At 41.8% G+C, this 27,694-nt stretch overlaps 1 protein-coding gene and 1 long non-coding RNA gene across 3 annotated transcripts in view; one reads left to right on the top strand and one right to left on the bottom strand.

The window, feature by feature from the left end:
* The window catches only part of LOC104660905, a 31,929-nt gene extending 9,572 nt beyond the window's left edge, over window positions 1-22,357 (top strand). The window contains exon 3 of the long non-coding RNA XR_747782.2: window positions 21,366-22,357. This is a non-coding gene — a long non-coding RNA (uncharacterized LOC104660905). The remainder of the gene's footprint in view (window positions 1-21,365) is intronic.
* The window catches only part of MYO5C (myosin VC), a 107,678-nt gene continuing 84,164 nt past the window's right edge, over window positions 4,181-27,694 (bottom strand). Inside the window, exons 37-42 of one of the 2 annotated variants that reach the window (XM_030930653.1) lie at window positions 25,029-25,118; window positions 22,294-22,444; window positions 21,342-21,624; window positions 7,119-7,293; window positions 6,208-6,288; window positions 4,181-4,933 (exon numbers count right to left, since the gene is read on the bottom strand). In XM_030930653.1, coding sequence (XP_030786513.1) covers window positions 4,781-4,933; window positions 6,208-6,288; window positions 7,119-7,293; window positions 21,342-21,624; window positions 22,294-22,444; window positions 25,029-25,118 — 933 coding nt within the window. In that variant the 3' untranslated portion in view covers window positions 4,181-4,780. The remainder of the gene's footprint in view (window positions 4,934-6,207; window positions 6,289-7,118; window positions 7,294-21,341; window positions 21,625-22,293; window positions 22,445-25,028; window positions 25,119-27,694) is intronic. The other variant, XM_010361389.2, reaches the window with a different exon arrangement.

Here is a 27,694-nt window from a genome sequence, read left to right on the forward strand (position 1 = left end):
ACCTTTTTTGGTAATAGATTCAGCATTATTCTGTCCTATGGAGTGTCATAATTTATTAAATCAACTTCCTGTGTTTGGATACTTAAGGTATATCCACTTTTTACTTTTAAAATACTGCTTCATTAACTCAATTAAAAATGGACAAAAGGACTTTCATACATTGCTGGTGGAAAGGTAAAGTGGGGTAGCCATTTTCCAACGGTGCAGCTGTGGAAAACAGTTTGGCAGTTATTCAAAACGTTAAATATACAGCTGTTACCATATGACCCCACAATCCTACTTCTAGATATATACCCAGGATAATTGAAAATGTATGTTCACTGGCCAGGTGTGATGGCTCACGCCTGTAATCCCAGGAAGGCCCAGGTGGGTAGATCACCTGAGGTCAGGAGTTCAAGACCAGCCTGGGCAACATGGTGAAACCCCATCTCTACTATACAAAAATTAGCCAGGCGTGGTGGCAGGCACCTGTAATCCCAGCTACTTGGGAGGCTGAGACATGACAATCGCTTGAACTCAGGGGATGGAGGTTGCAGTGAGCTGAGATCACACCACTGCACTCCAGCCTGGGCAACGCGGGGAGACTCTGTCTCAAAAAAAAAAGGAAAAAAGAAAAAAATGCACCTACAAATGTTCATGGCAGCATTATTAGCCCAAAGTGAAAGCAACTCAAGTGTCCACTAACTGACAAACGAATAAACAAAATGTCTATCCCTCCAGTAGACTGCTATTCAGCAACAAAAAGAATGACGTTCTGACACATGCTACAACATGGTCCAACCTTAAAAACGCTATCCTATGAAAGAAGCCAGACACAAAAGGCCACATATTGTATGATTTCATCTATGTGAAGTGTACAGGATCAGCAAATCCGTAGAGACAGGAAGCAGATGAGTAGTTGGGAGGTGGAGGGAAGAGAGAATAAGGGGGAAGGAGGGAGTTGGGAGTGGCTGCTTAAGGGGTATGGGATTTCTTTTTTGGGGTGATGAAAATACTCTGGAGTTAGTGACAATGGTTGCAAATCCTTGTAAATTAAGAAAACACTGAAGTATATGTTTTAAAATGACGGGTTTTAAAACATGAAACAAAACATGTGGACATCGTATCTCAATAAAGATTATTTTTAAAATGGACAAAAGGCTTGTGTAGTCACTTCACAAATGAGGATACTTATGTGGTCAATAAACATATAAAAAAGTGCTCATTATTATTAGTCATCAAAGAAATACAAAGTAAAACTACGGTGTGATATAACTACTTATGCATCAGGAAACTTAAAAAGCCTGACAATACAAAAGTGTGGGCAAGGATACAGAGACTGGAACTGCCTTTCTCTGCTGGTGGGAGTGTAAGTTGGTATAACCACTGTAGAAAAATGGTTGGTAGGAGCTAATAAAGTGAAACAGATATATTCTATGACCAAGCCATTCTACTCCTGCATACATATGCCAGAGAAAATAATGCTTATTTCCTTAAAAACACACACACACACGCACACACACATACGCACACACATAATGTCCTAGCACCTTTATTCATAGAAGGCCTAAACTTGAAAGACCCAAATGTTCACCAGTTGTAGACTAAACTGTGAAATGAGCATAGAGTAAAAAAGAACAAATTGATACACACAACAATGTGGATGTATCTCAGACTTATAACTACAAAATGTTCAGTGTCAAAAACCTTTTTCTAACCCCGTAAGCTGTACTCAGAGGCTTATGTTATCATGTGTCACCTGGATCAAATTTTAAAACTTAGTGATTTTAAGTATGCTTAATCTCTTTCCTGATGCCACTATTAATGTAAAAAACACTTTACTATTTCAAAATAAATTCATGTGTATTGTAGAAAAATTAGATTTTACAGATTAACAGCAACAAAACCCCTCACCCATGCTCCCACCACAAAGACCTGCTAACACTGTGGCCTGTACTCATCTGGATGCTTTTCCGAGCACTTCAAAAGCTGGAGTATTTTAACTGAATGTCAGCATGCACGTACCTTCCAGAGTCAGCACTGGCAGCCACAGAGCAGACGGTGAGAGGTGAGGACTGGCGCGCGGCTTGAGGTGTGAAGCACCTCTCCCACCGGTTAATCTCCTTATCTTCTCAGAGTGCTTCTCAGCTTGCTTTCTTCCTCCACTGCACTTCCATGCTCCCTGCTGGGCACGCGCTGCCATCTGCATCCCTCACTCACTCCTGGAACTTTCTGCCCAGCCCCACTGTGGAGGGAGACCTTGGCAGGTTTGACCTCTGTGTCTGCGCCCACTCACTGAGCAGGCCTCACATTCACCTGGGCCGCATGTTCTTAACATTTCTCTATTTTGGTCTCCTTGCCACTGTCAGCTTTGTAGAACTGATCAAGACTGTGGGGTGAGTGCCTCCCTCTCCCCATGTTTCCACACATAAACTCCTCAGCCTCCACAGGTCTCCCTGTCCCCAAACATGACCTACTTTGTCCCATGGTTGACTCCCCGCCACACACACACAGTCCTCCAACAGGACTTGGCTCCGTCAGTTCTCTCCCACCTCATTGGCAGTAGGATGAAGGCAGGGATGCAGAGGATGTGGTACCTGCCCTCTGGGGCTCACAGGCCTACAGAGGAAGTGGGCAGCATTTTTGGCTTCCAGCCCAGCGTAAGTGCTACAAAAGAGGCATAAATCCTGAGTTATGGAAGCCGAAAATTAACAGTGATGGCTCCTCATGGGGTGGGGAAGGTCTAGAAAGGGCATAGAGGTCACAGCTCAGGATCAGAAATCCAGCCAATTCTCTGCCAAGTAGCCCCTCATTCTGACAGTGTGGAAGCACCCTGGAGACACAGCCTGAGCCAGCACTATGACATGTTTACTTCCTTTCTACACATTTTAATATACTTTAAATGAGATATTATGGATCTGTAAAGATTCTAGCATCTTTCAGTGTGACCCTAAAGAAAGGCATAAAACTTGTGCAGTTAACAGACATGTCATCTCCTTGCAATGAAAGAATCTGACCCAATTCATTTGGTAATTAATTTTATTGATTAAAGTATTATTAAAGTTCTACTTTTCATTTTTTCATGTACAATGTATTGAAATGAACTAAACTCAATCACTTATAATATGAAAAGATATTATTACATATTAGCAGGGTGATATTGCTTCATAATCCTGTATTATTGCTACCTCTAAGACACCAGTCTGTATTATAGAATCACAGCTATCACCTGTGACTGTTAGACGCAGAAGGTGCAGTTGGGATTCTTGGGTTGGTAACACAACAGCACTGGATCCACAGGCCAGAGACTAGGAGTGCTTATCAAATGAGGTTTTAGGCTCTGAAAGGAAGCAATGAGAAGGTGTGCTGGGACAAGAAATAGCCAGTTCCCATAAAACTTGGGAAACACAGATTTCTCAAAAGGAGGGTCCCATATTATAATTTTTTTGTTACTTTTGGAGAAAATTAAAAAATAAATACATTGAAATGCTGATTAGAGAGAGAAAATAATTTAGGTTGCCTTTTTAAACTGAGTTGTTTTTTTTTTTAAGTTATTGTATGAAAGATATTAAAAAATAAAAAAAATTATGGTGAGTATGTTGGCAGGTAAGATGTGAAGAAAAGTTCTTTCAGAGAAGATAAATGGCATGGCAATTACGCTTTAATAATATATTAGTTTAAAATAGATATACACATAAAAATACTTCATATGATTCATCTCAGATTGAATACTCTCTTAAAAATTAAAAGGGTCAGCTGGGTGCGGTGGCTCACGCCTGTAATCCCAGCACTTTGGGAGGCTGAGGCGGGCGGACCACAAGGTCAAGAGATCAAGACCATCCTGGCCAATATGGTGAAACCCGTCTCTACTAAAAATATAAAAATTAGCTGGGCGTGGTGGTGTGTACCTGTAGTCCCAGCTACTCAGGAGGCTGAGGCAGGAGAATCACTTGAACCTGGGAGGCGGAGGTTGCAGTGAGCCGAGATCACACCACTGCACTCCAGCCTGGCAATAGAGCTAGACTCCGGAGTCTCAAAAAAAAAAAAAAAAAAAAATTTTAGAAGGGTCTAAAATAACCTTTTTTTATTTTTTGAGATGGAGTCTGGCTCTGTCGTCCAGGCTAGAGTGCAGTGGTGCGATCTTGGCTCACTGCAATCTCTGCCTCCCGGGTTCACGTTGTTCTCCCAACTCAGCCTCCTGAGTACCTGGGACTACAGGCGCCCGCCATCATGCCTGGCTAATTTTTCTAAAATAAACATTTCTAAATGCAGGGCATTTTCAGTAAAACGAGTTCATGAAAACCTTCCGTCCCCAGCAGGCATGGGGCAAGAGAGCTCTTGGCAGGCCATGGTGGCCAAATGGGATTATTTCCTGGAAGACTGAGCCCTGGAATCCACTTGCAGCTTTGTAAATGTACTCAGGCTTCACATGAACCTTAGAAAACTTGGAAGCCACTGTGTCCCCAGATCTCACTCCCTCCTGGTAGAGCCCTGCCACAGACAGAACAGATCAAGAGGCACGTGGAAGAAAATATGAGCCCTCCAGGAATTTCAGTCAAAACCAGCTGAGATTTGAGAGTGAGACATGGCTTTTCCAACGACAGCTGGTGTATGTGAATTCTTACAAAATTACAGCAGCAGCACTGTCACTGTGAGTGAGAGATGATGTGGTCCATTTGAGAAAAGTCTATTTTCTTCCTTAAATCACATTCCAATTTCCATTGCCAATTAATAAACCACATCCCTCATATTGAATCTTCACTTAGCTTTTGAGGAAAAAATGCATTGCCTTTTTCTCCTGCTATAACCTATTCAGAAAGCCTAGCTTGAAACTGCTGGGGATCTGAATCATTTCCAGAGCATGTGGAGAGGGGGTAAAAGGAAATGTGACTTGAAAGAGATATTTGGTATCCAACATCAGCTGTGATGAATCCTCGCGGCTATTTAGGAGAGCCTGAAATCAGAATCAGAGGAAAAATGAGTAGGGAAACTAACATGTTCTGCTTTACTGCTACCTGAAAGTCAAGGCAAAACACAACTGTCTCTAGTGGAGAACTCCTTGCACCATCATGTGAAATGACATACCTGAGAGCTTTTTAGCAACAGCACAATTCCAAAGGCTATCCAGGGCTTCCAGATCAGCTCTCATGAACAATGAACCAGCCCTGTTTCACTTCAGAAGTTAATTTCCCATGGGATGAGCTGACCATAAATCTGTTTTCTATTCTAATCTATTCTCATGGCATAATTCTAAGGTCAAACATGAGTAGATTTCAAGTATTACATTTTTATTGAACCCATCTTTCTTCTTCATTCATGGGTTTGCAACCTTTTTGGTTTCAGGACTGCTTTATACTAAAACATTACTGAGGCCCCAAAAGCTTTTGTGTATATGGGTATAACTATCAGTATTTGCCATATTAGTAATTAAAATGATTTATTAATTCATTAAAATAAGCTCAATACATGTTAAACGTAAGTTTCCAAAACAAAGAAAATTTAGTGAGAAGTGGTATTTTCTATTTTTGCAAATCCCTTTAATGTCTGACTTAATATATCATATATAACCATATATTATATATGCTATATTTTAATATATATGCCATATTATCATATATATAATATATCATATATATCTGCTTCTGCATTCAATCTGTTGTGATACGTTATCTTGGTTGAAATACACGAAGAAAATCCACAGGTATCTATTTAGAAAATCCACAGATACCTATTTAGAAAATCCACAGGTATGTATTCAGAAAAAGGAAGAGTTTGCAGACCCTCTTCAAAGTCTCTCAAGGACTCCCAGGGATCCTTGAGCCAAACTTGGAGAACTGCTGCCCTAGAGTTCCTTAGGGGAGAAACTTTAGGGATTGTATAAGAAAAAATGGTTATACAAATGATTATAAAAGAAAAATCATCTTGGTTTCCATTCAGCCTCTGCCCACTTGCATGGTATTCAAAGATCAGTAAGAAATAAGATATATTGACGGAATACAGCATGGGAATCATGGTTTTGGTGTTTTCATTCCCTTCCCACCTGGACTAAGGTGGATTCTGAAAATTTCACAGGAAAATTTCCTGCTTATCTTTGAGCTAGGTGCCTTCCATTTGTATATGTGGGTAAATGTACTTTAATCCTGGATTTCTGTAATGTTAATTAAATATCAACATCTTATACCATAGTTAGGAGATAAAAATTAAAAGGCACATCCTTAAGAATCTCACCTGTACTTTGCGAACAAAGGATGGAGTCACTCTCTTCTCAAAGTCATCTATAGGCGTGTATGAATTAAGGATCTTTATGATCTGCAAACAGTACAGAACATGGTGTTAGACCATGCAAAATAATAACTCTGTTCATAAAACAATGGTTCTGGTTATTGGGAACCATTGGGAAGCACAGGTGGTTCTTTTGGCCTATAATTTGGCTCAGGAACTGTATATTACCTATTTCCAAGAAAAGAAAACAAGGGGAGAAAAGTGCCATAGGGAGCAAAGGCAAATCAGATAATCAGACAACAGTAAGAGGAGCCCCTTTCAGCCTCCCCACCTCCCACATGCCCACCCCTCCACATATACATTTGTGAGTTTAATGGGCAGGGAATGCATCGCAGACATTTGTATGTATGTGTGTGATTATTATTATTATTATTTTTGACATAGGGTCTCCCTTTATTGACTAGGCTGGGGTGCAGTGGCATGATCTTGGCTCACTGCAGCCTCGAAGCCCTGGACTCACAAGATCCTCCCGCCTCAGCCTCCCAAGTACCTGGGACCAAAGGTCTGTGCCATAACCCCCAGCTTTTTTTTTTTTTTTTTTTTTTTTTTTGGTAGAGCGTCTTGCTATGTTGCCCAGACTGGTCTCAAACTCCCAGGCTCAAGCAATCCTCCCACCTTGGCCTCTCAAAGTGCTGGATTACAGCTGTGAGCCACCTCGCCCAGCCCATTTCTATGTTTTTAAGACCTAGTGTTAGTATTTCATTTATAGATGAAAGGGTGGGCCATGGGTGACAGGTATGATCCCAAGAGAACACACAGAATCAGGGTGCCCACAGCGGGCTAAGCCAAGAAAGGCAATGCCCACTGCACTGATGTGTCAGGGAAGAGCCAGGGAGACACTAGGCAAGCCCGGTCACCTGTACAGCAGACAGTGAGGTGCAGCGTTCGTAGATCTCCTTAGCATCACTGTCTGTGGTCTTCTTGACCTGAAGCAACCAGGCTGCCTGAGAGAGGGGCTCCAAAGTTTCCTTTGCTAAGCTGTTCTGCAAATTCTTATCTTTAAGCCATTCTTCTAAGTAGCTGATATTGCACCTGGAGGGAGCGGCAGAAGAACAGAGAACACTTTAGGGAAGGGTGCTAGATCCCCCTGTGTGTCCCAAGAGGGTACCAGAGTTCGCTGAGATCCTTAAGACCACAGCTCAGCAGTTTCTCATCTGCAAAATGAGGGAGCTGGACTGATGATGAGCTCTCCTAATCCAGAGTTCTAAGACTCACGGTGGCCTAGGCTGAGGGGCCAGAACAGCTATAGACTTTGGGGACAATCTGAGCAAAGAACAGTGATTGCAATCACTTACGAAATACAATTGTGAAAATTGATTAAAGTAAAGAAACAGTGATATCTGAAGAGAAGACTTCCATAAGTATAAAAAACAGTTTTCTTTTTCCTGAATTGGCAGAAATCTTTCAATTAGTGAAGGTTTTCTTTCAGTCGACTGCAGTTTTTATTCTTATTTCTGTCACTAACTGCCACATAGGTTTATGAGTTAAGAGGCATGGGTTTTAGTCCTACCAATCCACTGTGTGAGCCTGTGAAGTTAATCAACCTCTCCGGGCACAACGAGAGTGTTGAGAACCCTCAAACATTGCTAGTGGGAATGTAAAATGGTACAGCTGTTGTGGAAGACAGTTTGGTGGTTTCTCAAAATTGAATACAGAGTTACCATATGACACAGCAATTCCACTCCTAGATATGTACTCAAGAGAAGTGAAAGCATGTCCAAACAAAACCCTGTACACAAATGTTCACAGCAGCATTATTCGTAATAGCCCAAAAGTGAGAACAACCCAAAATATCCATCAACTGATGAATGAATGAACAAACTGTGGCATTATCCATACAATGGGATATTATTCAGCAATAAAAAGGAATGAGGTGCTGATATTTGCTACACAGATGAACCTCCCAAACATTACGTAAGTGAAAGAAGCCATCCACAAAAGGTAACATTTTATGATTCAATTTATTTTTAAATGTCCAGAATAGGCAAAATCTGCAGAGAAAGATAACATATTAATGGTTTCCTAGGCTGGGCGGAGTAGGGAGTTGGGGTGGGGGATGAGAGTGGCTGTTAATGGGTATAAGGTTTCATTCTGGAGGGATGAACATGTTCTAAAATTGCATTACAGTGATAGTTGCACAACTATGTAAATATATCAAAAAGATTGAACTATACACTCTACTTATTTATTTTTGAGATGGAGTCTCACTCTATCACCCAGGCGGAGTGCAGTGGCCCAATCTCAGCTCAATGCAACCTCCATCTCTCAGGTTCAAGCGATTCTTCTTTTTTAGCCTCCTGAGTAGCTGGGATTACGGGCACTTGCCACTATGCCCAGCTAATTTTTGTATTTTTAGTAGAGACAGGGTTTCACCATGTTGGCCAGGCTGGTCTTGAACTCCTTGTCTCAAGCGATCTGCCCACCTCAGCCTCCCAAAGCGGTGGGATTATAGGTGTGAGCAACTGTGCCCGGCCTGAACTACATACTTTAAACAGGTGAACTGTATGGTATATAAATTACATACCAATGAAACTGCTAAAAAAAACTGAGTGTTGAATAAAGAGATCTCTAAAGTCAGTTCCAGCTCTGGGCCGGGCATGGTGGCTCACGCCTATAATTCCAGCACTTTGGGAGACTAAGGCAGGCTGATCACTTGAGGTCAGAAGTTCGAGACCAGACTGGCCAACATGGCAAAACCCTGTCTCCACCAAAAATACAAAAAATTAGCTGGGTGTGGTGGTGGATGCCTGTAATCCCAGCTACTCGGGAGGCTGAGGCAGGAGAATCACTTGAACCTGGGAGGCGGAGGTTGCAGTGAGCTGAGTACTGTGCCACTGTACTTCAGCCTGGGTGACAGAGTGAGACTTTCTCAAAATAAAGTCAGTCAGTCCCAGCTCTGACCTTAAGGATTAGCAATGCTCCATGTGGGTCTTCTTTCTGGATGTAACATTTGGACAGTGATGCTGAATTAATGTTATTCCATAGGATAGTGGGTATGAGATAACGTATCTTGCATTGGTTCTCACTATCCCCCATTTTTGCATTGCTACTTTTGTCCCACTAGTTTTGAGTTCTTATTACTTTTGTTTAGTTTTTTTTGTTGTTGTTGTTGTTGTTTGTTTGTTTGAGACAGAGTGTCAGTGTCGCTCTGTTGCCCAGGATGGAGAGTAGTGGTGCAATCTCGGCTCACTGCAACCTCCGCATCCTGGGTTCAAGAGATTCTCCTGCTTCAGCCTCCCGAGTAGCTGGGACTACAGGTGCTGGCCACCATGCCCAGCTAATTTTTGTATTTTTAGTAGAGATAGATTTCACCCCATTGGCCAGGCTGGTCTCGAACTCCTGACCTTGTGATCTGCCCACCTCAGCCTCCCAAAAGTGCTGGGATTACAGGTGTGAGCCACCATGCCCGGCCTACTTTTAGTTTTTTTTTTTTTTTTTTCTTTTTTTGAGACGGAGTCTTGGTCTGTCACCCAGGCTGGAGTACAGTGGCATGATCTTGGTTCACTGCAAACTCTGCCTACTGGGTTCACGCCATTCTCCTGCCTCAGCCTCCTGAGTAGCTAGGACTACAGGAGCCTGCTACCTCGCCTGGCTAATTTTTTGTATTTTTAGTAGAGACGGTGTTTCACTATGTTTAAGCCAGGACGGTCTCGATCTCCTGACCTCGTGATTTGCCCACCTTGGCCTCCCAAAGTGCTGGGATTACAGGTATGAGCCACTGCGCCTGGCCCTTTTAGTTTTTATTACAGGTTTCGTGGGGCTCCCATCTCAGCCCTTCTAATTCACCCTATTCAAATACTGCCGCAGTCTATTCTAAAATCTGAATTTTGAGCACATTAATTCTCCCACTCAAAGATGTGTAGTGGGTTTCCAGTTCCTGGTGAGATGGAGTAACCACACTCCATCTTGTCTGTCCCACTGAACGCAGCTACAAAGCCTGGATGGAATGCATTGGGCAGCTATTTGAGGACTTGGAAAAGTAAATAGTAGCAGGTGTATTGGGGAAGATGACCAGAATTTGAAGTCAATTTGACTTCCAAGTCAAAAGTGAGATCATCACTTTTCCCCCTCTGCTATTCACTGGCCTCTACTCGCCACAGTTTGAAACTCAAAGGTGGGCATCAATGCTAACAAAGACCTCCAGGGGGAGCTCTCTGGTGCTAGCTCAAGGAGCTGAAAAGGGGCCTCCTAATGCTCAATGCCCTACCTTTTCCCTCTCCTTTTTCTCTATTCTTTCATGCTCAAATTCCGATCCCATGTCGACAGCAGTGGTGGCAAAGGAGGCCAGGAGGAACCTAAAACTCGAAGAGAAGGGAAACTTCCTTTCCGATTGGAGGATCTGTGATTCAAGGTTCTCTCTTTGCCCTCACCATTTGACCCCAGATGGGGGCATCTGCAGAAAGTACATGGCAGAGCAAGTCAAGGAAAGCTCCAGTTTTCTAGCTGAAGCACCAAAAAGGGGGCAGAAAGTAATAGGAATGCCACAGAAAGGGAGAATCCTAGGAAAGTTGGGAAAAGCAGTTTGTTAAAGTTCTTTATTAACTCCTGGGTTTATCCCTGAGCCCATGCATGAATCTGACCCTAAAAAGCATACACAGACTTTGAGAACTGAACTATGAAACATACCATTACCCAAGTTCCAAGGTGGCCACTGTTTTTCACATATATGAAACGGACCCAAAGAGCACTACAAAACCCTTACACATGGAAATGACATGAGAACCACAAAACATAGAAGATGGTCAGAACTTGCAGTCTGGACCCAAGTGCATTGTCCACCTGGTGAAAATATCAACATTCTCTGTTGTGGGAAGTCAGCGACCCTGAACGGAGGGACTGGCTGAAGCCGTGGCAGAAGAACATAAATTGTGACGATTTCATGGACATTTATTAGTTCCCCAAATTAATACTTTTATAATTTCTTACGCCTGTCTTTACTGCAATCTCTGAACATAAATTGTGAAGATTTCATGGACACTTATCACTTCCTCAGTCAATACCCTTGTGATTTCCTACGCCTGTCTTTACTTTAATCTCTTAATCCCATCATCTTCTTTGTAAGTTGAGGAGGATATATGTCGCCTCAGGACCCTGTGATGATTGCGTTAACTGCACAAATTGTTTATAGAGCATGTGTGTTTGAACAATATGAAATCTGGGTATCTTGAAAAAAGAACAGGATAACAGCAATGTTCAGGGAACAAGAGAGATAAGACTTCTGGCCACCGATGAGTCGGATGGAACAGAGCCATATTTCTCTTCTTTCAAAGGCAAATAGGAGAAATATCGCTGAATTCTTTTTCTCAGCAAGGAACATCCCTGAGAAAGAGAATGCGCCCTGAGGGTAAGTCTATAGACTGCCCCCTTAAGGCGGCTGCCTTTTACAGTCGAAGCTGAAGGGATGAAATAAGCTCCGGTCTCCTGTAGCACTCCCAGGCTTATTAGGATGAGGAAATTCCCACCTAATAAATTTTGCTCAGACAGGTTGTCTGCTCTCAAACCCTGTTTCCTGATAAGATGTTATCAATGACAATGTGTGCCCGAAACTTCATTAGCAATTTTAATTTCGCACCATCCTGTGGTCCTGTGATCTCGCCCTGCCTCCATTTGCTTTGTGATATTTTATTACCTTGTGAAGTATGTGATCTCTGTGACCCACACCCTATTCGTGCACTCCCTCTCCTTTGGAAAATCACTAATAAAAACTTACTGGTTTTACAGCTCGGGGAACATCACGGAACCTGCCAACATGTGATGTCTCCCCCGGACACCCAGCTTTAAATTTTTCTCTCTTGTGCTCTTTCCCTTTATTTCTCAAACCAGCCGAGATGCATAGGAAATAGAAAAGAACCCACGTTAACCATCGGGGGCGGGTTCCCTTGATAATTCTCCATATGATTTAAATACTTAGGGTCTTGGCCAGGGATGGTGGCTCACATCTGTAATCCCAGCACTTTGGGAAGCTGAGGCAGGTGGATCACTTGAGATCAGCAGTTCGAGACCAGCTTGGCCAACATGGTGAAACCCCTGTCTCCACTAAAAATACACAAATTAGCCAGGCATGGTGGTGGGCACTTGTAATCCTAGCAACTTGGGAGGCTGAGGCACAAGAATTGCTTGAACCCAGATGGAGGTTTCAGTGAGCCAAGACTGGGCCGCTGCACTCAAGCCTGGGTGACAGAGCAAGACTCAGTCTCAAAAAAACAAAAAACAAAAACAAAAACAAAACCCAATAAAAACTAAAAAATAAGACCTAGAGTCTCATTATACAGTATTTAAACATATCCAATATACAATTCAAAATTGGCATATGAAGAACCAGAAAGATCTCAACTCACATTAAACAAAACAACTAATAGAAGTCAACACTGAGATGACACAGATATTCAAATTATCTGACCAAGACTTTAAAGAAGTCATCATAAAAATGCTCCAAAAAGTAAAGCCAAACTCTCTTGTAATGAATCAAAAGATATAAAGTCTCAGAAAAGAAACAGAAGATATAAAGAAAAAACAAATGTAAATTTTAGAATTGAAAAATATAATAATAGAAATAAAAGAACTCACTGAACGGGCTTACTAGCAGAATAGAGATGACAGAGGAGAGTCAGTGAACTTGAAAGGATTAACAGAGATTATCCAATCTGAACAGCACAGAAGAAAAGAACTAAGAAAAAGGAGCAGAATTTTATGGACCTGTGGGACAATAATGAAAAGTCTTTAACAGTTGGTTCACTGAAGTTCCAGAAAGAGAAGACAAAGAGTATATGATGCAGACAAAATATCTGAAAAAATGGTGGCTGAAAATGTACCAAATTTGGTGAATGGACAGATTCAAGAAGCTCAGGAAATTCTAAACAGGCTAAACCCAAAGAAATCCACACCCAGACACATCACAAACTGTGGAAAACTAAAGAAAAAGAAAAAAAAATCTTAAAAGCAATCAAGAGAAAAATGATGCATTATTTATGGAGAATAATTCAAATGACTATGGATTTCTTATCTGAAACCACAGTAGCTAGAAAAAAAAGTAAAACATTTTTTAAATGGTGAAAGAAAACAACTGTCAATCCAGAATTCTACATGCTACAAACATATCCTTTAGGAATAAAGGTAAAGTGAAGACATTTTCAACTGAAAGAAAACTAAGAATTTATTGCCAATGAAACTGCTCTAAAAGGTATACTAAAATACTTTCCTCAGGCAGAAGGAAAATTACATCAAAATGAGATTTGGAAAAAAATGAGACTTGGAACATTAGGAATGAAGAAACAACAGAAATGGTAAATACCTGGTTGAGTATAATACACTATTCTTCTCTTACTGAATTCTTTAAAATATGTTTGACGGCTGAAAACTAAAGTTATAATATTGTATGGTATAGTTTTTGATGTATGTAGATCTAATATATAAGACCACTGCAACATAAAGTAGGGAGGCTAAAGGGACCTACGTGATGGTAAGATTTCTACATTCCACTTGATGTGGTAAGATATAGATTCTAAATAGACTGTGAAAAGTTAAGTATATATACTGGAATCCCTAGAGCAACAACTAAAAAAAAAAGATCAAAGGGATAATACTAAAAAAAAAAAAACCAGATAATTTAGAAAGGGATACTAAAAAATTTCAAATAACCCAGAAGAAGCAGATAAAGAAAATGGAGAAGTGAAAACCAGAAGGAACAAGCAGAAATTACTAATAAAACGGTAGTCCTAAATATAAGTATTATGTTACATTAAAATGATCTAAACGTCACAGTTCAGAAGCATAGATTCCAGCCTGAGCATAGTGAGAGACTCTGTTTCTACAAAAATGGCATATGCCTGTAGTACCAGCTACTTGTGGGGCTGAGGAGGGAGGATCGCTTGAACCCAGGAGGTCAAGGTTGCAGTGAGCCATGATCATGCCACTGGACTCCAGCCTGAGTGACAGAGTGGGACCCTGACTCTAAAAATAAAACAAAGAAGCAGCAGCATAGATTGTTAGGTTGGATTAAAAAAAAAGTAGATGCAAATATCTGCTGCCTACAAGAAATTCACTTCAAATATGATATAGGTAGGTTAAAAGGAAAAGGATAGGCAAAGATATATACTAAGGAAATACTAATTAAAAGAAAATTATAGTGGTTATATTAATTTCAGACAAAGTAGACTTTGGGGCAGGCAGAGAAAATTACCAGAGAGGCCAGATGCAGTGGCTCACACCTGTAATCCCAGCACTTTGGGAGGCCGAGGCAGGCAGATCATGAGGTCAAGAGACTGAGACCGTCTTGGCTAATATAATGAAACCCCGTCTTTACTAAAAATACAAAAATTAGCTGGGCGTGGTGGCGTGCATCTGTAGTCCAGCTACTTGGGAGGCTGAGGCAGGAGAATCACTTGAACCTAGGAAGTGGAGGTTGCAGTGAGCCGAGATTGCGCCACTACACTCCAGCATGGGTGACAGAGTGAGACTCTGCCTCAAAAAAAGAAAAAAAAAAGGAATAAGAAAAAGCAAATTACCAGAGAAGGATAAAGAAGGACACTACATAATGATAAGAGAATACATTCACCAAGAAGACATAACAATTCTTAATGTGTACGTACCAAACAGGAGAGCTTTAACATATATGAAGCAAAAACTGAGAGATTGAGAAAAGAAACAGACAAATTCATAATTACAGTTGGAAACTTCAACACTCCTCATAGTAATTAATAGAACTAGTAGAACAATATCATCAACAAACTGAGTCTAATTGATGTTTACAGAACCTTCCAGCCAACAAGGGTAGACTACATATTTTTTTTAACTGCATGTATAATGTTCACAAAAACATATCATATTCTTGGTCATAAAAGCAAATCTTCACAAATGTTAAAAGAGTTTAATAAAAAATATGTTCTTTTTTTTTTTTTTTTGAGACAGTCGCGTTCTGTAGTCCAGGCTGGAATGCACGATCTCGGCTCACTGCAACCTCCACCTCCTGGGTTCAAGCAATTCTCCTGCCTCAGCCTCTTGAGTAGCTGGGATTACAGGCACACACCACTACGCCTGGCTAATTTTTTTTTTGTGTGTGTATTTTTAGAAGAGACAGGGTTTCACTATGTTGGCCAGACTGGTCTTGAACTCCTGACCTCGTGATCTGCCCGCCTCGGCCTCCCAAAGTGCTGAGATTATGGGCATGAGCCACCGTGTCTGGCCTTAAAGTATGTTCTTTTTTAAAAAACGTAAAACTATTTAGAGATTGTTATTTTTAAAGTAAAACTGGGGAAGTCCCAAGCAAGATGGAATGGTAAGTCCATACAGGTTCCATTTCAGTATCAAAATCTATGGTACATTTCAACCTGTATGCACATTGAGATTTTTTTCTAATTGCGGTAAAAAGGGTATAACATAAAATTTGCCATCTTATCCATTGTTATAGTACAGTAATGTTAACTATATGTACATTGTTATAGAGTAGATCTATAGAACTCTTTCAACTCATAAAACCGAAACTCTATACTCATTGAACAGCTACTTCCTTTTCTCACTTCCCAAATCCCCTAACCACCATTCTCCTTTCTGTTTCTAAGAGTTTCACTGAAAAAGTATGTTTTATGGCCATAATGGAATTAAACCAAAACTCAAAAACAAAGATAACAAGAGAGTCTCCAAGCACTTAGAAGCTAACATACTTCTAAATAATCCATGGGTCAAACAGTAAGCCTCAAGGAAAACTAGAAAATATTTAGGACTGGACAAAAATGGAAAGAAAACATCAAAATTTGTAAGATGGAGCTAAAATAGTGCTAAGAGAAAAATGTACAGCATTAAATGCTTAGAAAAAAATAAAGTTCTCAAAGTCAATAATCAAAGCTTCTCCCTTTAGAAACTAGAAAAAGAGCCGGGCGCGGTGGCTCAAGCCTGTAATCCCAGCACTTTGGGAGGCTGAGACGGGCGGATCACGAGGTCAGGAGATCGAGACCATCCTGGCTAACACGGTGAAACCCCGTCTCTACTAAAAACTACAAAAAACTAGCCGGGTGAGGTGGCGGCGCCTGTAGTCCCAGCTACCCAGAAGGCTGAGGCAGGAGAATGGCGTGAACCCGGGAGCCGGAGCTTGCAGTGAGCTGAGATCCGGCCACAGCACTCCAGCCTGGGTGACAGAGCAAGACTCCGTCTCAAAAAAAAAAAAAAAAAAAAAAAAAAAAAAAAAGAAACTAGAAAAAGAGGAGCAAAATAAATCCAAACTAAGCGGAAGCACTGAAATGACAAAGACAATCTCAGAAATCAATTAAATTAAAAACCAAAAAATTCTGGGTGTGGTGGCTCATGCCAGTTATCCCAACTACTCAGGAGGCTGAGGTGGGAGAATCACTTGAGGGCAGGAGTTCAAGACCAGCCTGAGCAATATACAGACACTGCATCTCTAAAAATTAGCCAGGTGTGGTGGCACATGCCTGTAGTCTCAGCTCCTTTGGAGGCTGAGGCTGGAGGATTACGTGAGCCCAGGAGTTTGAGACCAGCCTGAGAAATATAGTGAGACCACCCCCACCTCAAAAAAAGAAAAGAAAAATCAATGAAATAAAAAACTGGTTCTTTGAAAAAAATCAATACAATTAATAAGCCTCTAGCAAATCTGACCAACAGAAAAACAGAAGACACAAATTACCAGTATCAGGAATGAAAGACAAATATCACTACCAATCCTGCAGAAATTAAAAGGGTGACAAGGAAATATTATAAACAGCTCTATGCACGTAAACTCAACAAATTAGATGAAATGGACCAATTCTCTGAAACGTCACAAACTACCAAAACTCACCTAAGATCAAATATATAACCGGAAGAGTCCTACAGCTATTAAAGCAATTGAATTCATAACTCAAACCTGTTGAAGAAAAAAACCTGTAGTGGCTGCTTCTGCTGATGCATTTCTCAGCTGGGTACGGTGGCTCACGCCTACAATCCCAGCACTTCGGGAGGCCAAGGCAGGCAGATGGCTTGAGCTCAGGAGTTCAAGACCAGCCTGGGCAACATGGCAAAAATCTGTCTTAGGCAAAAATACAAGAAATTAGCCAGGTATGGTGGCACTCGCCTGTGGGTCCAGCTACGTGGGAGGTTGAGGTGGGAGAATCACTTAAGCCTGGGAGGCGGAGGCTGCATCATTGCACTCCAGCCTGGGAGTGCACCGCTGCACTCACCCACAGAGTGAGACTCCATCTCAAAACAAGCAAACAAACAAACAATAAAAATAAACCATGCATTTCTCACCCTAGCATTCCACTCTTTCTAACCAATTTTTCCATCATTCCTGGCGTGCTTCATTCAAAGGGGCTGTTCATATTCTGCCTTCAGTTTTCCATCATTTCACCATGTGCTCATTTCTATAATTCTTGGTCTGTTGACTTGTTCTTCAACACTCAAATCCTTGCCTTTCCTATTCTCCCAGATCTCCTCAGCCTGCATTATTCTAGTTTTTAACAGAACTGTCTCCATGAGACACTGGGCAAAGCAGCCACAATGGAAATTGCTGTAAAAATGTTAGTGCGGTGTTTATGAGATAATGTTCCATGTGAGGCATTATTTTTGTGATTCGTGACTAGGAACAAAAAATAATGAGGTACTAGGAAAAAATCTTTGTATCTTCCCAGGAATCACTCTGCTTCATAATACCCAATAAAACTAAAGAGCTGATCATGCTTTGCTTTTTGTCCTGCCAGCCAGGAAGCCCAGAGCCAGTTTTCAAGCTACTCTGCCCGCTATTTACATTTTAAGTTTCTTTGGTTCTAGTTTTCTTTTCTTTTTTATTTTTGAGACAGAGTCTCATTCTGTCACCCAGGCTGGAGTGCAGTGGCGCAATCTCGGCTCACTGCAAGCTCTGCCTCCCAGGTTCACGCCATTCTCCTGCCTCAGCCTCCCTAGTAGCTGGGACTACAGGTGCCCACAACCGCACCCGGCTAATTTTTTTTGTAGTTTTAGTAGAGATGGGGTTTCACTGTGTTAGCCAGGATGGTCTCAATCTCCTGACTTTGTGATCCGCCCGCCTCAGCCTCCCAAAGTGCTGGGATTACAGGTGTGAGCCACCATGCCTGGCCGGTTCTAGTTTTCTACTTGCGTTCATATTTTATTATTTTATTGCTTATGTTTTCATTGTAAAGCCACTGCAAATTCTTTGTAGGTCCTGCTATGGCAGACAATTAACAAATATCCAAATGACTCAATGAAAGCCACTAAAATGCACGTGCTCCTCAGAGCAAAACACTATCAAAGCATTACTTCTCTGATGGCCACTTCCACTTGGTGGAAGGGAAAAAGTACTGGGTACCTGGGGGGCACGTGTTTGTCCTCAAAGAAGTTGTTCTGAGACCTACAGTCATGGGTCTCCCTCATGATCCTTTTCATTCATGTCTCTACTCAGTCTTGGGGGACTCACTGATGGAGTGAGAATTGAGATTAAGATGTGACTTTACTTTAGGGCTGAAACCAGCTACAGAGGACTACAGGATATCTGTTTGGAGCTTGTGAAATAAACATAAGTCTTTCATTTCTCAATGAAGACATAAAGATCTGCAAAGACTAGTCCTTCGGAATACCCCTTCCTATCTGAAAACCACGCCCTGCTGTCATGGGAATTTGTGGGAATGGTCTATGGGGATTGACTCCAACTCCAAAGTTTCACTAATGCTGAAAAGGTGTAAGGGATGCCTCTCATTTAGTTTTTGACTTAAGATACTTAAATTTTAAAAAAATTTTTGTGGGTACATAGTAGGTATATGTATTTATGGGGTACATGAAATTTTTTTTTTTTTTTTTGAGATGGAGTTTTGCTTTGTTCCCCAGGCTGGAGTGCAGAGGTGTGATTGATCTCGGCTCAGTGCAATGACTGCCTCCCCAGTTCAAGTGATTCTCTTGCCTCAGCCTCATGAGTAGCTGAGATTACAGGTGTACAACACCAGGTCTAGCTAATTCTTTTGTATGCTTAGTAGAGATGGCGGGTTCACCATGTTGCTCAGGCTGGTCTCGAACTCCTGACCCCAAATGATCCGCCTATCTCAGCCTCCCAAAGTCCTGGGATTACAGGCGTGAGCCACTGTGCCTGGCCCATGAAATGTTTTGATATAGGCAAGCAATGTGAAATAAGCACATCATGGAGAATAGGGTATCCATTTCCTCAAGCATTTATTCTTTGAGTTATAAACAATCCATGACACTCCAAGTTATTTTATCTTTTTAATTATTTATTTATTTTAGAGCAAAACAGAGCGGAGTCTTGCTCTGTCGCCCAGGTTGGAGTGCAATGGTGTGATCTCGGCTCACTGAAACCTTGGCTCACTGCAACCTCTGCCTCCGGGGTTCAAGCAATTCTCCTGCCTCAGGCTCCTGAATAGCTGGCATTACAGGGGCATGCCACCACGCCCAGCTAACTTTTGTAATTTTAGTAGAGAGGGGTTTCACCATGTTGGTCAGGCTGGTCTCAAACTCCTGACCTCAGGTGATCCACCCACCTTGGTCTCCCAAAGTGCTGGGATTACAGGCGTGAGCCATCCCGCCCAGCCTCTAAGTTATTTAAAAATATACAATTAAGTTATTATTGACTACGGTCACCCGGTTGTGCTATCAAATAGTAGGTCTTATTCATTATTTCTATCTTTTTTGTAACCATTAACCATTTCCACCTCTCCCCAGCCCCCCACAATTCTTCCCAGCCTCTGGTAACCATCCTTCTACTTTCCATCTTTATGAATTCAATTGTTTGAATTTCTTTTTTTTTTTTTTTTTTTTTTTTTTTTTTTTTTTTGAGACGGAGTCTTGCTCTGCCGCCCAGGCTGGAGTGCAGTGGCCGGATCTCAGCTCACTGCAAGCTCTGCCTCCCGGGTTCACGCCATTCTCCTGCCTCAGCCTCCGAGTAGCTGGGACTACAGGCGCCCGCCACCTCGCCCGGCTAGTTTTTTGTATTTTTTTTAGTAGAGACGGAGTTTCACCGTGTTAGCCAGGATGGTCTCGATCTTCTGACCTCGTGATCCGCCCGCCTCGGCCTCCCAAAGTGCTGGGATTACAGGCTTGAGCCACCGCGCCCGGCCAATTGTTTTAATTTCTAGCTCCCACAAAATAAGTGAGAACATCTGATGTTTGTCTTTCTGTGCCTGGCTTATTTCACATAGCATAATGACAGATACTTTCTTTGTCACTTTCCCTTACATCATTACCATCATCACTACCCCAGGTTCTCATAACAGATACAGGTATCAAATTTTTGCACACACCGTAAGAAACTTAAATATCTATCCTATATTACGTGTTTTCCAATCACTTGATCAGTGTTAATTCAAATAGTAGCTTAGGGACTATGGTCTCTCAATTAAGAGATAGTAGACACACCTCAAAACTAGATTACCAAGTCTTCGGGATGAACTCCAAATGCCTTAGCCTGGCATTCCAGACCCTCCCAGTGTGGATTCAACCTACCTCTTTACCTTGGTCCTGCTGCTCCCCACACCAGCCTCTGCTTACTCCACAAGCAGCCTGAGCAGGGGTTCTCAGTCACTCCCCACAATGCCCCTGACCATTTCTCCTGCTTGGAACGTTCTTCTCCGTTTCCTTTATCACTCAAGGCACAACTCTCTGGCTTCCCCAACTGTTCCGTCTGCAATATCTCTCCTCTCTGATACATTTCCTGCACCACTTGTTTGTGATTTAATCATAGTTGCCTTCAATTATTATTTAGCTATTCTGAAGCTTCTCAAAGGCAGGGATCATAGCAACTTTTCCTTGTTTCCTGTGTTCTCCACCTGGCAGTGCTATTCAGAGAAGCTGGTCACTACTGGTTGAATGCATGACCACCCTAGAGGGCCAGAATTTAAGATAAAAATTTACTGGTTCTCGGTTAAAGCGCCTAGGCCAGCGCATCAAATTGGCAGGGTGTGGCGCGAGGGGAGTAGGCCCTGGGCGCCAGCATCCTGGGGTTCTTAGGGTGACTCGAATATCCCTACAGTAGTAAGGTCTAAACAGGGGTTTGACGCCACAGCAAGGAGGGTCAGGCGTGTGCGGCCTCGGTCTTTAAGAGTATCCTTTCCGCCGGCCTCTCTGCTTTAGTGGCAGTTTATGAGTTTTACCTGATCTGCATCCCTTTTCTGCAGGAGCACATGTCCTTACGCAGGAAGAGGCTGTTCAGCGTGACCGCTCCGATCAAGAAGAAGAGCTGCTTCACCGCCTGCCTCACGAGCTCGGGGTCCAGGCCGTTCTGGCACATGGTGGTGTAGAAGTAGCTCAGCTGTTGCAGGACGGAGGTCATGGTGTAGGCGTCCGTGTCGTCTATGCTGGAGGAGCGCTTCCGGAAGCCTGTGGGCTTCAGGCCGGAAATGCCCTGCAGGCTCTCGTACTCCAGCATGCCTGGCACTGCGGAGAGACAGGGAGGCTGTGCTGATACGCCAGGAGACACACACGGAACGTTCCCGACGCTCTTCTGTTTGTTTCAGGAGATGGGACATTTTTCTACAAGAGTCGGTGAATGTACTTGTGATAGAGAAAGCAAAAGAATCAAGGGTTTGGGACAGCAGGGTGTGTGTCGGGGGTAGGAATGGACGGCTGTTTCCAGCGGGGCTGCAGCTCGTCTTCTAGGTTTGAAGCAGCACGTTTTTCAGCTTCACAGGAAAGAAAGCCGGTTAGCGTGACAACTCATGCACTGGGCATTAAAGCCTAAAGTATTTAAATTTCAGGAAATTAAGGAAAGTATACAAGAATTCAAATGGGGCTTTAGGATTTCAAAAATACTTGGCTAAGCCAAGAAGTAGAAGTACCACATATAATAGCAGTAGTAGAAGTTTCCCCAAGTTTTTTCCTTCAGGGTAAATCATCCTTATAGAAAGTAAGTTACCAACAGCGTACTATTATTTATGGAATAATTTTAAGCAAGCAAAGAATTAAAAGGTAGATACTTACATGATTTTATTTCCTTGACTTTTTAAACAATGTTACACATAATCACACATTACACATACCAAGTTTATGTTTTAAAAAGTCTTAATGTTACTATAAATATTTTTTGGTCATCAGTTCTCTTCTTACCTATTATTGGTTGGATATTCTTTTCCATTATGATAATAAATTGATGATATATTCGTATAGCCACATCACTGAGAATCTGTCTGTATTCTGAAAGGTCAAAATTGTTCAAGCAATTCTTATTCTGATGTGGACTATTATGCTTCATGAATTCCTAAAAGTAATTTTAAACATAAAATATTAGAATAATACAAACATGTAGGAAATTAACATAATAATCAGCTACTATAACTCTTTTACCTTAAAACTTAATGTCTGATTTATATCAAATGAGTTCATGCTGCTTGGGGTAGGATGTACCTTCTATAAGAGAAAAATTGCACTGATTTCCTATATGATCCCAGTCTGTCACACTATCATTGTCCCACCCACTTCCCTACAAACATTGTCCCTGGAACCTATAGACTAAGTGGAAAAACTCATAGAAGGCCCATGGAAGCTGTATAGGAAAATGAAACAAAACTGCAGCGCATCCAAGGAAACAAACTGCTACAAAGAGGTAAGTGGATACAATAAATGAGATTCATAACCTGATAATTATAGGGTACAAAGTTGAAATATTTTAAAGTGTCTGTTATGGATTGAATGTGTCCTCCTAAAAATCACACACTGAAGCCCTAACCCCCTAGTGTGGCTGTATTTGGAGATGGGGCCTTTAGGGAGGTAATGAGGTTAAATGAGGTCATGAGGATAGTGGTGTGATCTAATAAGATTGGTGTCCTTATAAGAAGAGACACCAGAGAGAGCTTGCCCTCTTTCTCCCTCTCCCTGACCCATGCACCCAGGAAAGGTCCTGTGAGGACACAGGGATGGAGAAAGTGGCTGTCAGCAAGCCAGGAAGAGAGCCCTCACCAGGAAGTGACCATGCTGGCACCTTGATCTCAGATGTTTAGCCTCCAGAACTCTGAGGAAATAAATCTCTTGTTTAAGCCACCCAGCCTGCGGTATTTTGTTATAGTAGCCTAAGTGAACTAATGGAATATGTTCAACATGTTCAAAGAGACTAAAGAAAAAGAAAAAATTAAGAATAGGACATTATGGGGCTGGGCATGGTGGCTCACGCCTGTAATTCCAGCACTTTGGGAGGCCGAGGCAGGCAGATCACTTGAGGTCAGGAGTTCAAGACCAGCCTGGCCAACATGGTAAAACCCCATCTCTATTAAAAATACAAAAATTAGCTGGGCATGGTGGTGCATGCCTGTAGCCACAGCTACTCAGGAGGCTAAGGCAGGAGAATTGCTTGAACACGTGAGGCGAAGGTTGCAGTGATCCAAGATTATGCCACTGCACTCCAGCCTAGGTGACAGAGTGAGACCCCATCTCAAAAAAGAAAGAGAGAAAAAAAAGAATAGGACATTGTGGTAAGAGGCAGAGGTGAAAAGGAACAAGAGAGATTTTAGAAATAAAAATATGGTAACTGAAAAAGCAGTCAAGACAGGGAAAAGAACATTCTATACATGGCTGAAGAGGGCAAAGAAAGGATCATAAAACAATGCTGAATAAGGCATTCTTCCACTAATGTCTCACAGATACCAGTTTGCTGTAAATGGACTAGTCTGTGCCTCCTCCTGTTTTGGTATTCCCTTTAGTCAGAGGTTGGATTTTCTTTACTTCTCCTTTTGTTCTATAGTACTAGTCAGATTACTGTTATATTTTATTTTACCTTCTTTCCACTGGGACAACTGTTTATCTATATGGAAGAGGATATTAGATCATTACCTCACATATCAATTTTGGATAGGTAAAAACATAATTGTCAACTCTAAAGGTGAACTACAGAAGTTTAGAAGAGAGTATCTTCATGATCTCAGGGCGGGGAAGAATTTCTTAACAAGACACAAATCATAAAATAACAGGTTTGACAGATTTAAGCATATCAAAATTCAAAAACTGTGTGACAAGGGACTTCATAAAGAAAATTAGAAGTGAAGCTACAGTCTATCCATATGATATAAAGACCTCCTACAAATCAATAACAAAAAAACCAACCCTAAGAAAAAGAAAGAAAGGATGTGACTAGGCAATTCAAAAGGAAACCCAAATGACCAACAAACATATAAAATTATGCTTGACTTCGCTAGTGACCAAATAAATGCAATTTAAGTCAACAAGATATAATTTTATACCCTGACACTGGTAAAGGATAAGAATGTGTGTCAATACCAAGTGTTGGTGAAGGTATGAGACACTGGAAACATCATACACTGCCGGTGGGGCTGTGAAATGGTACAGCCATTTTGGAGAGCACTGAAAACCCTGAAAGCCACTTTGTTATTTTAGTTCAATGAAATTTTTCTCTGCGAGTACTTGAAGGTGGAGAACTCTTTTATGACATCAGCCTCCTGGAAGCAGAGTCGGAATGGCAAAGGAAACATATTTATAGATTATGGAGGAACAGTCAGGGTCCTGTAGAGAGAACAGCTGTGAAGAAACAGGCATTTTAAACCAAAGGCTGTATTTTGGAGTCATAATGCTAAACGTCTTACAACCAGAAGGAAACTTAAAATTCATCTTATCTACCTATTGATTTAAAAGTAATGGAAACCTAGGAGGCCTAGTACCATGCCCAACATCTGAGCTGCTTCCAGAAGTCTCTTGCCTGTGGTGTATACCCAAGAGTCCAACAGATAATGTGCTGTTGGCCTCCTGGGTGAAGAGAATAGAGGCTCTATTGAGCTCTGGCTCAGGCGGTTATAGACTGGCTGTCAGCACAAAACAAGCAGGTGAGCGCCCCCTACCTCTTCTCCGCTGTACTGCTTCAGGCAATTGAGAAAATGGCAAGTGTTGGAAAGCCAAAAGGACAGCATTTCAAAGTCTTCTAAATGTTCCTTAGAAAAATAAGAAAAGACAGAATTGGACTTGATGATTACTTGTACCTCTGAGCATCTTACCTGTCTGGTTATTTGTAGCTTTTGACCAAAATTAATTTTTCTTTTATTCACTAAAGCCTTTATCTAATTCATACTATAATGATAAGAGCTTATATTTATTTAGGTCACAGTTTGTAACATGTTTCTGTACAGGTTGTGTCGCTCATTATGAAGTTGAAGCGGCCTTGAAGGAATGCATGAGCAGTGTAAGTTTCACTTCTTGCTCTCCTAAGTTCATACTCTCACTGGGAAGATAGATAGGACAGAGTTTAGTAGGTGGTCAAGTACCCATACAACGGTTGTAAACTGTGCTACAAAGCTCAGGGGATGGAGAGAGAGGATGGGGAGGCAGAGCAGCTGAGGAAACCTCAGAGAGGCAGGAGGTCTAGCCCTTGAGGGAAATGGGTGGAGAGACAAGAGCTCAGGACTAGGACTGTTGGGGAGAAGGCCTCCACTTACAGGGCAGGAAGAAGTGGAACAAGCAGCGAAGGCAGAGGTACAGTGATCAGAGGGGGAAGAGGAAAACAGAGAAAATCCTGGGATTTAAAAGACAAGGGAGGAAGCTTTCAAGGAGATGGTGCTAATGCTTTGGTCAATTTAAAGAGAATAAAAAGTAAAGAAACACCACTGGTTTTAGTAAGAGGAATTACTGGTGATCTCTCTGTAGAGTGATGGGTTAGAAGCCAGATTGCAAGGAGTGACAAAGAGAACTGGTGGAGACCACTAGTTTAAGCACTTTGGCAGTCCGGGGTGGAGGGAAAGGAACAGTGGCTGAAGAAGGTATGTGGGCACATTGCCGTAACTGCTGTGTGCTGGAGGTGGGGAGGGGCAGGTCCTGGGCACATGCAAAGGCAGTGGGAGGGGGCCACGGAGTAGTTGAGACTGAAGATGCTGGTGAGAAAGGGGTCTTACAGTCCTCATGCCATGCATCTCTTGGTTTATGAATATTTGGCTGAACACCCCAGAGCATCAAGGGGAGGCAAATACTCTGTGTCCTGTGCTGTAACACAATACCAGCTTGTCTTAAGAAAACCCAATTTATGCAAATATGGACAGGAGGAAAATATCAATTTATGGGAGCCCCTTCCAAAAACACTCTGGTGGCTCCTGTGAAGACGGTGACTATAAAGTATCCAGCACCAAACAAATGTGAATTTTCTATTCCTAACTCCAGATAAATAATGAATTCATGATACTTTTGGAAGCAGAGAAGAATTACCATACTCTGACCTCTCACAAATCTAGTTTTTATGTTTCTTTCTTCCTGGAGTTTATTTATTTAATTATTTATTTATTTATTTATGAGACAAGGTCTGGCTCTATCACCCAGGCTGGAGTGCAGTGGTGTGATCTTGGCTTACTGTAACCTCTGCCTTCCGGGCTCAAGTGTTCTTCCCCCACTCAGCTTCCCGAGTAGCTGGGACTACAGGCACACACCACCATACCTGGCCAATTTTTGTCTTTTTTGTAGAGACAGGATTTCACCATGTTGCCCAGGCTGTTCTTGAACTTGTGAGCTCAAGTGATCTACCTGCCTCGGCCTCCCAAAGTGCTGGGATTACAGGTGTGAGCCACCACACCTGACCTTCCCTAGAGTATTTAAAATAGAATTTAATTCCTCATTACTCTTTAGAACACATATTTTACTAAAAATAAGTTAGGATCTCCCTAATTAAAAATTCACATATATCCTAATATCGAACATCACTTCTCTTTTGGAGGGGCATGAAAAACACTGTTATTTTAGTGTTATTTATGTCTTATTGCCCCCTTCCAATATGGATCAGTACATTGTAATTCCCAGAAACGTGTACTTTTTAACATAACTGTAAACTGGTCATTTCCTAGAAAGAGAGAAAGAGAGAAGGTTTTTGTACTAACTCCACTGTGGCTAATGGAATTTCCACACTCAGGGTAGCATCAGATCTGGCTTAGAACTAAGTCAACTACCCTACCCATACCCAAGATTCCAGCATGCGCTAAGCATTACCAGAGAACTCTTTTTACAAAGTAACTATCCCTGTAAACAAGGATCCAGGTCTGTTTACAAAAATCTTCAACGCTTAGATACAGTTATTTACTCATTGATCATTTATGGAGTTCCCAGGAAAAATAATCAGTATGCTAAGAATGATTTTAGGATTATGTTTCAGTTGGAAAGGAAATTAGCAATAAACTTTATGTTACTGTTAAGTTAGCCTTCACAAAATCCCACCCTTTGTCATTGTCATTTTTGATCATTATCCACTTGTCACACCATGAAGAGATGATTGCTCCTAAGAGTTCAGCTGGTGACTTCTGATACGTACACCATACACACATGGTCTATGTCCTATGGTAGGTTCCCTCTCGCCCAGTGGTAAACTAATTGCTGGCTGCCTGCTTGTCCAATCATTCCAATAAGGACACTGACTTAGGGAATGGACAACGGCAAGCTGGAAGGAACCTGGGTCCCTGCATGATCATATAGAACAGAGCCACCTTCCAACCTAGATGGCTCATTATGGAACTGCTATCAGCAAAGAAAAATCCTC

Source organism: Rhinopithecus roxellana, chromosome 5 (assembly GCF_007565055.1).
Source record: "Rhinopithecus roxellana isolate Shanxi Qingling chromosome 5, ASM756505v1, whole genome shotgun sequence".
In the NCBI taxonomy this organism is placed as follows: Eukaryota; Metazoa; Chordata; class Mammalia; order Primates; family Cercopithecidae; genus Rhinopithecus; species Rhinopithecus roxellana.